The following is a 12,385-nucleotide window of genomic DNA, read 5'->3' as shown; positions in this document are numbered from 1 at the left end:
CCCACTTGAATAAAATAAGTGCTTGTCATATCCCACTATTTGAAGGAGATTCTTCTTAACACTTGTTTTTCAGTTATGTCAAGCAGGCAACCTTTGAATTGGGGCAATTTATATAGATGTATTTAAATTACACAATTTTATATGTATTATAGTGGGGCTTTTCTCTTATGCTTTCATATCATAGAATCATAGAATCATAGGGTTGGAAGGGACCTCTGGAGATCATCTAGTCCAACTGCTGTACTGAAAATACTTTCTGTGATTGTCTTGTTTTCTGTCAAGCCAAAGAATCATGTCATTGATCTAGTTCTTCTAAGATTGTTGCTTCTTCAGAAGGTTTTGAATTTCTGACTGTGACAAGTAAAAGCAGAGTTAAAATTGCAGTATGAGGTTTAGGAAGAGTAAAACCTCTGGGTTTGCAGCTTTCCAAAAGCCTAAGATGCCATCCATCTCCATGATCATATGAAGAGGAAGGTTTCTTAAAATATTCAAACATTCAAATGTCAGCAGTAAACTTCAGTTAAATGATTGATGGTTCAGTGTTAGATTTAAGGATGCATATGGTATCATCTTTTGTTAATAACAAGAACTGTGCTAAACCTGATGGTTTGCTAATTTCTTATAAGGAAAAATTCATTGATGAGTGAGGAAAGGTTTTGCAGATAGCAGTGAGTTTTTGTTTTGTTACAAATTTGGACCGAATGATGCAGTAATTTCACTCCTATGTGATTTATCCCTCAATCTTGTTTAGATAACTACAGCAATACTTTTTTTCATACTGCCACAGTGTTTACAGTGATACTGATGAATACATAATGGAAGATACTACTTCTGTTTCAGGCTGATGTGTCCAGGGCTTATGATACCATTCCTCACAATAAACTCGTCGAAGTGATTTCACGGATCTTAAACCCTGAGAGAAGAACTGTCTACTGCATACGGCGCTATGCTGTGATTATGATTACCACAAGTGGAAAGGCCAGGAGGTTCTATAGGAGACATGTATGACTTGCTGATTTCTTCTGTTTGCTGCTGTAGATACATTTTGGTCCAAGTAATATTTTTGTTTATAGCTTTTTTTAGTCACAACTTGAATTGGGCAATTACTTCGTAAACCCTTTTTTAATAGCGTTGGATATTTTCCAGAGTTAGGAAAGCTTCTTTTTACTGCTTACTTTTTATACAATGTATTAACATTGTGTAATAAATATAATAAATATAAATGTGTTGTAGAAATAGAGATATGTGAGGGAGATATTTCATTTTAACAATAGCAGAATTGTTGGATTAAAATAGTGCAATAAGGCTGGCCCTTTGACCTTCACTGAATAAAAGAGTCTGGTACTGAATTTTCTATTGCTTTTGTCATTTATTTCTTTACACTCAATATATAGGTTTCTACTTTCAAGGATTTTATGCCAGACATGAAGCAGTTTGTGTCCCAGCTTCAGGAGAATACCTCATTGCAAAATGCAATAATAGTTGAACAGGTAAGTATTGGGATACTTCTTTTCAACTGAAAAAGAAAGCTACAGAAGAATTGGAGGAAGATTGGGATTTTTAATTGAATGTACATATTATGTGGTGACACCACCTCTCTTCTAGTTACCCATCACCTTCCATAGAAAGATTTTTGTCATCTCTTCTTTGATGTTTATAACAGGCAGTGGAAGGAGTGCACCAGGCAAGAAATCTGACCAAATATCCTTCTAGACTTCTCCCAGATTTTCTCAGCATCTCAAACTTTCATTTTAACCAGTGTTTTCTTTTCCTTTCCTAATTCCATTGCATGTTGCAACAGTCCTCAAGTGACAAATTAACTGTCCAGCAAAGAAGGGCTTCAACAGTTACTATCTCCAAAACATACAGGAGTAAGAATGAGCAAAATGTATTCTAAGCTAAGTAGCTACAGAAATAGATGTGGCATCTTGAATAGCAAACTGCACAGAATAGAAAAATTGCTTATAAAAAAAAAGCTTATTTTAATGATTATGTGCCAAGGTTGATAAGAATGAACTCTTCTTTTGAAGAGTTAAAAGGCAGCACAAAACAAGATCAGCTCCTGTATTTTTTGTTTAAAGAGTTTTCTCACTTTCAGTGAATAAAAGTACAGTTAAAAATTATTATGTATCTTAAATTTACTCTAACTGATGCTTTGTTACAAGAAGCAAGCGTCCTTCTGTTGTTTTAATTCTTGTGCTGCAGAGAACTGTGCTAATTCCAAATGCTTATTCCAAGACTTCCTTCTGTGCAAGGAGCATGGCAGAGAAAGACATAGAAGTAGATTATATGCTCAATCAGTTTCTTAATACATTCTACTGCTTGGCATCATGGGGATCCATGGTAACAACCTAGAAGATTCCCAAGCATCAGCTGACCAGACAGATTTTTTGTTACAGGCTGCTTCCTCTTTAAATTTTTTCTTCTAAACTTGCCAGTGAAAGTTTTTGCATAGGGTAATTTATGGTTCTAGCATACGAGTAAAATGATCTTGTGTATCTATGGACATAGGAGTAGAATACACAGTGAGGGTGGTGCACAATTTCAGAATCCTACAAAGTGCAGAGTGCCTAATGAATACACAGGTGAAAATGAAAAGTAGGTGGATCTATGATGATGACGTGCATGTAGAATTTTGTTCTTTTTTCCAGTGGACATCTGATTTAGATAACTATGCTAGATATTACACGAACAGCAGCATTCTATTTCAAAAGATGCTGCATTTGAAAACAATTTGTGCTTGTGTGACATCCTTTAAAAAAAAAAAAGGTATTCTAATAAAAGTATCATGTCAGCCTGGGCATCAGTAAGACAGGTGCATAGTGTTAGCTTTTCAATACAAATAACTATGATCTTGCATGCCTCTATCAAAAGCTGGGTGCATTTGTCTGATGCTTAATCTGTGCGAATAGGAAGTAATTTTGCTTTGGTTCTCATGAAGTAATTGCTAAAGGGATTTAAACTGCTCTAAATTAATTTTTTATTACACAATTTTTAAAACAAAAAGCTTCATATTGGATGGACAGCCACGTATGGACTTGTTGGTAATATGTGGCAAAGAATGGGTTTTGCAGCAGAACTGGCAAGTAAGTGTATCTATACTTGTGGAATTAGGAAGAACATGACAGTTACAGAAATGGTTCTGCAAGGCAGAAAGTGGCCAGAAGAGCGAGGTGTCATATATTGTGGTAATCCAATGTAATATACCAGCACTTAAAAAAGTGGTTTTAGATGTTATATTTGACTATTTTCCCATGTAACATCAATCAAAACTGCTTTTCTCCTAAAGCAAAACAAAAAAAGAACTGCACCATTCACTGTTGGATGTGAACAGCTTTTAAGTGTGTGTATTCAGATCTTGGTGTTAGGTGTTTTGTTTCTTACCTTAGGGGTTTGAACTACTACAGTCTTAACTATTTGCAAAGGTTTCTCTGTCTCTTGTAAGTTTATACTATATTTTTAATTTCAGTACATTTCTGAAATAAAACTCTTGTGTTTTGTCCCATTTCTAGAGTTTAACTTTTAATGAGACAAGTTCCAGCCTGTTTACTTTTTTTCTTCAAATGATACATAACAACATCCTGGAGATTGGGAGCAGGTAAAAAAAGAAGTTAGTTTTTTTTGTGTAGTGTGTTCAGGTTTTTTTGGTTGGCTGTTTTTTCTGTTAAGCAAGGTACTTTTAATTAGCTTGGGGATTTTTGATAGCTGTCTTTTTATTTCATGTTAATTTGAAATCCGTTTATCAGTTTAAGCTCCATAAAAGCATGAGGAGTTTGGAATCGAATTTGTATTTGAATAAAATTTCCCTCTCCCAGCTGGACGATGTTAACTATACACAGAATGCATTGTTCTAAAATAGGTAACCTTCCTTATTTAAAACTGGAAAAGTAGTACAAAAGAAAAATACTTTAAAACGTTGGAATTCATAGTGGTGAACAAAAGCAAGGTAACATCCAAGCAATTGTGCAAAAGCCTTGTTAGCCGTTTCTCTGTAGTGCAAAATTAAACCTTTTCTGAATGGCCTTGCTATTTGGCAAGTTGCAATAAAAATAAAAGGCAGTAACAGTAAGAATTAAAATTATTGACGATTTCAAAACTAGGAATCAGATGCTCTAGAGGGTAGTAATGCAGATTTCTTCTTTTGTTGCTAGAAATACTGATTACATTTTGCCTCTAGGTGGCAAGTGTGCCATGCCATGTCTAGAAAGCAAGTATTATATGATGTTTATATTAGCGTGAATAGCTTCCTGCTCTTGAAAAAATGCCTTTAATCTAGAATATTTTATCTCACAGAATTGGGGGGGGGGTTAGAGAAAAGCTTTCAAGGACACGAATAGAAGAGTGTTTATAGGTGTTCCTAGCATTGATACTTACACGGCCTTTGGCAGGATCATGAGAGTGCTTATGTGGCATGCCCATAATAAGGACTAACTGACGTCAGTGTGTTTAATAAATATTTAATAGTTTTAAAGAAAGCACACCCTGGCAAAACCAATTTCACATTTATTTAAATTCAGTCATAGCTTGGCTGAAAAAATACTGTTTGTCCTGGAATGAATTTGCCCTTTTTAAGTAGCTCATTCTCATTTGTTAAAAAAAAAAAAAAAGAAAACCCAAAAGTGCAAATAAGTTTAGTAAATGAATACACTCTTTACCCGACAGTTCTCAGAAAGCCATCACAGTTAGTCAATATTCACTTGATATTTTGAGAAAAATGCTTATTGTTGAGCTGAGAACCTAGAAAGACTCTTTTAATGCCATTTATTATATTCATCAAAAGTCTCAAAATGTAAAGTTACAGCTAGAAAAATTTGCAGGTGATTCAAAAGACAGGTAAGATCACTTCTAGAATGTAGTATGTGGCTCTCGTGTCCAGTTGCATAATTTCATTCTTTTCGGTTTCACTAAGCCATTCATGTAGTAATGGTAGAATGGACTTTATAATATAATATCTCACTACTTCAAAGGAGCGTTGTGAAAATAATTACCCTGGGTTTTGTGAGGCATACTTATTCTGTTGCTGCCAGCATAGAAAAATCCACAAGGTAACAGGGAACTCTGGCTTCAGTAGCATATCTAGATGTGATACATTACTATAAGTATGTGTGGTCTTATATAAGTAACAAGATAGGGAAGGTATTAATGAACCTCACCCTGGCTATGCCTATATGAATTCTTTAAAGCCGTGAAGAAGAAATCAAGATTTACTCTTTTTGCAAAGTGACAACTGGCTACTTCAGTGAGCTTTTCAAGGAGGATGGGGGAGAAGTTGAGTATAATTACAAATAATAAGGGTTAGCATTTCACAGGATGTAGTGTTTTTTCTTAATTAGAAGTAAGATAGCTTCATGCCTGAGCGGTTAAATGAGGAAATAAATGTGATTTACAGTATAGCTGGGGTGTATAAAATGAGATCACATGCTCTATTGGGTTAAGCCATCAGAAATTTCCCTAAAATTAAAGTGATATTTATTTGTGGAAAACCAAAACAAACTCAAGAAAATATTTTCCTTGGCCAGATCATGCTGTGCAAGTATAAATAAAGTATAAGTGTATATATAAGTATAAAAAAAAAAATAAACACCTCAATTTAAATTATTGATTTAAATTATTTCTTAGTTAAACATTTTTACTCTGATTTGTGCTGCTGAAAGGGGTTTGGTTGTTTGAGGTTTGGTGTTTTTTTTTTTTTTTTTTTTTTTCAGAAAACTTGGCAAGATTTGATAGTGGTGAACATTTATATTTGAATTAGGGCAACTAAGATGATTAAGGGATTGGAGCACCTCCCTTATGAGGAAAGGCTGAGAGAGCTGGGACTCCTTAGCCTGGAGAAGAGAAGGCTGAGGGGAGACCTTATTAATGCTTACAAGTATCTAAAGGGTGGGCTGAAGGAGGATGGAGCCAGGCTCTTTTCAATGGTTCCCAGTGACTGGACGAGGGGCAATGGGCACAAGTTATTACACAGGAAGTTCCGTTCAAATACACGGAAACACTCTTTACGGTGAAGGTGACAGAGCACTGGCACAGGCTGCCCAGGGAGGTTGTGGAGTCCCCTTCTCTGGAGATTTTCAAGACCCGCCTGGATGTAGTCCTGAGTAACGTGCTCTGGGCAATCCTGCTTTAGCAGGGGAGTTGGACTAGATGATCTCTAGAGATCCCTTCCAACTCTGAAACTCCATGATTCTGTGAATTTAATGTGGATATCTGCTGTTTCTGAGAAAAGTTGGAAGTGTTCCATCTCAACATCCACCTGAATTTAATTCATGATGTTGATGTACACTATGGATTTTTCAACCTATGGATTTTTTAGTGGGGACCTGCTAGGAGCTGTTTGGATAATAATTAAAAATAAATAAATGATAGTTTTAAAGATTTGTCCAATGCTTTTTTTCTTGTACAAGAACACATGTTGTGAAGCTATGTAAGATGTAAAATACATCATACTTACAAAGCTTAAATGAAGGGTAGCTCGGCAGCTGAAGGAGGAAGGGAGGCATTGCGATTTGCAATCAGGTATAAAGTGTCTTTCCTTTAATGACAGTTGTCTAATGGAGTTCATTAATGAGAAAGGATTATGTGTATTAGTGTGTTTTTTCACTGTTTAACTTAAGTTCTGGATCCATATGTAGATTCCTAGAGGAAAGAACAAATAAATTTAAAGCTAACTAGCAAGCAGGTAGGGGTAGCATTTTTCTTATTGAAACATATGTGTTATACTTGAAAATAAAAAGTAAATGTTTATTGGCTATTGGAATCTTCTTGTTGCAAGTTTTGATTTTTTTTTTCCCCCCCTGTTTTTTTTCTTTTATTCTTTACTAGATACTACTTACAGTGCTGTGGAATCCCTCAGGGCTCCATTTTGTCAACCTTACTTTGCAGCTTATGCTATGGAGACATGGAAAATAAATTGCTCTGTGGAGTACAGCAGGATGGGTAGGCATGCTGTGTTTTTTGGTCTTTTATAGTGATGGATAATATATAGTATATGTGGTTTTAGTGTACATATATTATTGTGCATGTGTTAATAGTATATATAATGTAGTGTATGCGTGATATTTTCTCTGAAGTTTAATTTTGAATTTTAAGGATTTCTGACTCTCCATTAGGAAGCGTGGTGCACACAAAGACCTCTACAGCTTCAGTGTCACTGTGGTTGTTTTGTGGGGGAATTTCCCTGTTTGTCGTAAGACTGTGAAGAAAAGTGATGAAAGGAAGCTGTCCCAAATCTGTGAATCACTGATGTGTTCTTACAAAGAGCATGGTATTTAGGGATGCTGTACAAAGTCTGACAAGCTCTTCTTGTACATGTAAAAGGTTTATGGTTCTCCCACACTCATTCCCACAAAATTTGTTGTGTTTTGTCTTCAAACAAGATGGGATTTTTGTTACAGGCTTTCTGATACTCCAGGCTTCTGCCTGAGGGCTTTCCAGTCCACCATCTGTAAATCTTAACATTTTATCAAGGTCACAGCTTTACTGCAGACTTTTTATGAGGCACATTGGTTCTTGTTTGAAGCCCTGTGTGTGGCTCTTGGTACGTCTTCTAAGTGTTTGTGCCCTGCTTATGCTTGCTTCTTAGGAGCTTGACAGAAAGCTAGCCTGATAAAAGCTCTAACTCTTTATTAGCCATAAAAACTTTAGGGTCCCTTTTACCTCCCTATGAACTGATTCCCAGCTGATTCCCAGATTAGGATCTTTAGGCAAGAGCTAGACATTGGTGAGACCCCTGAAGCTTGTCTGTGTTCACACATCTCCCTCCACTGCTGTGAATTCTGTCCTAAGAAAGAATAAAGAAACTAAGTGTGTAGGAGTACTCCAGATAAGTGCATCTGCTTGTCTCTTCTTGGGAGGCTCATGAGGTAATGGAAAGTCTCAGAGTTTTAAACGTTTCCATACACGAGTAGTACAGTTCTTTTCATACGTATCTGGATGCTGTGATGATATGAGTATAAAGAGCTATCTTTTGCTTTCAAAGGATTTTGTTTATACATACTGAAATTATGAAACTGATCAAAAGAATGCACTTTTTTATGTAGCAGCTGTTTTTATGTAGAGCAGGTTTTAGAATGTTACTTAAGTGTCTGTTGAATGGTTTTGATAGTTTCATTTGGCCTTTATGTCAAAAAAATAACCTACTATTGACTTGGCTAGGCAAGGGTGCAGCTGATTTGATCATAGTGATGGCAGTACTCCTGGTTTGAAAAGGAGAATGGACAGGATCATCTCCAGAGATTCCTCTCTATGATCTACTAGGCAGGATTTATCAGAAAAGTATGCTTGCGGCCTGAATTCTCTTGAAAAAGAAAATTCCAGCCTTTACAGTGGTAGCCTGTAGTCTGTTCTACATTCAACTTACAGCTTCACAAACAAGTTGTTACATGGTAAACGAAGATAGAATTAGAGCACACGAAGCATCCTATATCTGCGCGTGTACCTGGTATTACACCTCCTTTCCTTGTATTGCGTATTAAGATATTGAAAATTCTCCCTTGGAAAAGTGTAAAACCCTGTATCCAAGAAGCTGCTGTGGAGTAGCTTGTGTGCTGTAAATTCCTGTCATGTTTCATGTAGCCAGCCCCTTTGCTTTCTTTTTTTTTTTTTTTTTTTTCCATTTATTTTTAGGAAAGAAGCAGAACTGAGAATTTCTTCATGAGACTCAATTTGGAGATCATACTGGCCTCTACTTTCTTGTGAATTAAAATGGGCACATTGTTGCTCTGAAGAGTATGACAAAAATTTGAAAGGATTGCATATTAAAAAATCTAACATCAGTTTCTTCTTGATTACAGAGTCCTAATACGTCTCATTGATGACTTTTTGCTGATTACGCCACATTTAACGCAGGCAAGAACTTTTCTGAGGTATGCTGTAAAAGACATAGTCTTCAAAGTAATAAGCATTAACAGCTTTTAGGTCATTCTTTTTCATCTTTATATGCGTTTGTACATACATAGGTATCTTTGTTTTATGGATTCATAATCAAGGGCTGTTTTGGAGTCCTTGCTGGTAGCCCGTGCCTGGGAAGAATCCTAATAGCTACATTCTTGATGGCCAACTAACAATCTGTTGCAACTCAGATGGTGGGGGATTCCTGCTGGGGTTTAAATTAGGGACCTAGCTACTGACCTTAACGGAGCTTCTAGCAGCAATTAGTAGTGCAGACTAACCAAAGCAGCTGACAGTTGTCTTTTAAGACCATTTTCCCTCAAATTTTTAGGATTTCTTAGTTAACATTCTTAAAATGTTTTTATCGGGCAGGCGTCCTGCTATGTTCTATTCCTGGGGAGAGAATGCAACTTTTCTCTGATTCAATATTGCTAAGAATTTTCTAGTCGTTAATATTCTGGGGTGAGTATTTGAAGACACTGATAGCACAGCAGCATGCATCTCACACGGAAGTTTTCAAACAGTAATTCTTTAGAGTGCTTCAGAATTACCTTGGGCCCCAAATTAGGTTCCTAGTTAGCATGGATATGAATGTACAGTCAGTATCCAAGAAGAGTTCTGCTAATGCCAAAGACAGTTTTAAGGATCCAAAGGAGAGGTCTTGCAGAAAAGCTTAGCATCTGCAGTGCAACCAGTTGCATCATGGTTTTCAATAGTCAGAAAGATGCAGCTCTGTTGTGAGCCTGAAAGGTGATGGGGAAATCAATAAAGTACAGTTTGAAGTATAAATTGTGCTAAATAGCGGATAGTGTACTTTGAAGACTTCATTTGTCCTCATTTCCTTATTGGAACAGAAAGAAATTTCTAGGGATGTGCGGATTTACAGTTTTGGAAATGATAACTAAGAGGTGGGGGATTCCTCAAGCTATTAATCTCTATAACATCTTTTCAGCATAATGTCACTTGCAGTAGCATTGCAGATGTTGTCCTACTTGCACTTTGAAGTTATCAGCATCTTTGTTCTATATCAATTTCTGCACCAGCTGTGTTGATTTTCTGTAGACAAGTATCCTCTTTGCAAGTTTTCCAAAACTGCTTACAGATCCTATGAACTCTCTCACAAATAGAATAGTAACAGTTTTTTCTAATGTAGTATTAGAACTGGGAGACTCAAGAAACTTAATTTCGAGGAGACAGCATTATGACTATTACTCCCCAACAGGAAGAGCCTACCTCTTCCTCTCACTCTTTGAAAGGATGAAGGATGTGCATGAATACATTGCCAAGTAAGACAAACTGCTGCTTGTCCATGAGATGACACTGCTGATCCAATGCAAAGTAGGTAATCAGCAGGCACTCTGGCAATCCTTAGGGAAAACTTTGTGGAGAAGGTTCAAAACTTTTCATCAGATAAACAAGGTTCCTGTTACATGGATTCTCCTCGTTTTCGTTAAGTTTCAAAAACTAACTCTTCCTCTGTCATTATCTCAGTGGTTTCTGTGAATGTGATTTATGCAGCTTGTCTCAAATGTTTCATGGCTTATGTTCTTAATTTACATTAATTTGTACATGTTTTTCTCCATTATCTTTGTATCCTTAAGTTTATTTAATTTTATGTATTTATTTACCTCTAATATCTTAAGTTTTGTTTGTTTATAGCTATGTTCCTTAACCTAAAGCATTGGCTGTGGTTCCTTTATTCTTTGGTTTCTGTCCCTTTATGTGAGATTGTGTGTGTCTTGCAGCATGCTGGGGTTTTTTGTTTGCTTTTGTGGGGGGAGTTAGACTAACTTTTTATCTGTTTTAGGACTCTAGCGACAGGTATTCCTGAGTATGGCTTTTTAATAAACCCCAATAAGACAGTCGTGAATTTTCCTGTTGATGATATCCCAGGATGTTCCAAATTTAAACAGCTGCCAGATTGTCGTTTGATCCCGTGGTGTGGTTTATTATTAGATATACAGACACTTGAGGTTTACTGCGATTATTCCAGGTAAAGAGAGTTGTATACTCCAGTGTCAGCTTTACAGTATATCGTACACAGTGCGAGAAGCACAAAGGTGTCTTGTGAATGGTGTAGTTGAATTAACTGCAAAATAGATTTTACAGTTCTGTTTCTTATTCCATGATTTAAACATTTTATTCTGCTGTGTAGCCTGCTATTTTCTTCATTCCATCCTGGTGGAATGTACTTATCATTAACACCATCAAACGTGGCACAGGTTGCCAGTAACCAGAAGTTATACACCATATGGTGGCTACATAGTTCTCAGAAAGTTTATTCAATCACCTCAGTTCAGTTTCTTTCATCGTTATGTGCTGTATTGTACCTGGTATCATATAACTATATTTATTGTTCTGAAATTGTTATTTTTTTCCTATCTTCCTAGAAGAAGCAGTATTACATGAACTACAGATTGGGATTAATTTTGTATAAACTATAGGGGCTAGTAATCCTTTCAACATCAGAGGTGTTCCCTCTAGTACACTTCAAATGCTAGTGTAGGGGAGAAGTAACCTCTCGTTAAACTAGCAGCCTTGACTATATACACAAAGTGGCCTGGTTTGGTTTTTTTAGCAGGGTGAATTATTCAGCCTTGAGGTATCGAAGTAATTCTTTAGCTAGTAGCCTTAATGCCACAATATCTAGTCTCTTTCTAAATTAAATTTAGTTATAGTAATCGTTTAGCTACTGGCTCATTGATTAGCCCGCAATCTCTGTAAGATGAGAAGTTAAATGAGGCTTACTTTACAGAATTTAATTTAGGCTATTAGCCTCTGGAGTTTGTTTAACTACTTTTTTTTTTTTTTTCTAGTTATACCTGTACTTCTATCAGATCAAGTCTTTCCTTCAATTCAAGTAGAACAGCTGGGAAAAACATGAAGTACAAATTGATTACAGTCCTCAAACTGAAATGTCATTGTTTATTTCTTGATTTACAGGTAGGAATATGGAAATGGATATTTGGAAATATTGTAATTAGTGATAAAGAGCATTAAAACTGCTTTGAGTTCTGACATAGGGACTTGATTTTGAGAGGTAATCCACATAACTTGAAAATATTGACATAAACTAAAATATGGGGTCTTAGCACCTTCCAGAGCTGAGCCTTCACAACATTGTTAACTTAAGTACATACAAGAAATCTTTAAAGTTTAGCATAAAATGTTTTTTCTCTAGATCTCTAAATCATCTTATACTGTTGAAAGTGAACAAATCCTATCATGACGCTAAAATATTCCTATAGCTCTGTTTCTGTTCTGTTCTAGATCAACAGCCTTAGAACAGTTTTCATTAACATCTACAAGATATTTTTACTTCAGGCTTACAGGTAGGTCACTGTCTTCTACAGTAACTCTGAATATTTCATTATTCTTTCCTGACACATGGAGGAGCTACGGATTAGGAAAAAGTGTGTCGTATAAATGTGCAGTTGTAAATGTCAGTAGTAAGTCATGTTATTCTTGTTTCAACACTGTTCTTGCGTAATACTAGATT

The 12,385-nt window shown here is 36.0% G+C and overlaps 1 protein-coding gene across 1 annotated transcript in view; it reads left to right on the top strand.

The window, feature by feature from the left end:
• The window catches only part of TERT (telomerase reverse transcriptase), a gene marked incomplete at its 3' end in the record, with an annotated part of 32,440 nt that overhangs the window by 13,639 nt on the left and 6,416 nt on the right, over window positions 1–12,385 (top strand). Inside the window, exons 6-13 of the mRNA XM_082498948.1 lie at window positions 841–1,002; window positions 1,395–1,490; window positions 3,513–3,598; window positions 6,820–6,933; window positions 8,790–8,861; window positions 10,694–10,879; window positions 11,703–11,829; window positions 12,157–12,218. Coding sequence (XP_082355074.1) covers window positions 841–1,002; window positions 1,395–1,490; window positions 3,513–3,598; window positions 6,820–6,933; window positions 8,790–8,861; window positions 10,694–10,879; window positions 11,703–11,829; window positions 12,157–12,218 — 905 coding nt within the window. The remainder of the gene's footprint in view (window positions 1–840; window positions 1,003–1,394; window positions 1,491–3,512; window positions 3,599–6,819; window positions 6,934–8,789; window positions 8,862–10,693; window positions 10,880–11,702; window positions 11,830–12,156; window positions 12,219–12,385) is intronic.

The sequence above is a fragment of the Vanellus vanellus genome, assembly GCF_965231255.1.
Source record: "Vanellus vanellus genome assembly, chromosome: 2".
NCBI lineage: Eukaryota > Metazoa > Chordata > Aves > Charadriiformes > Charadriidae > Vanellus > Vanellus vanellus.
The sequence above is the reverse complement of the archived record's forward strand: the minus strand, read 5'-3'. Positions and strand labels throughout refer to the sequence as shown.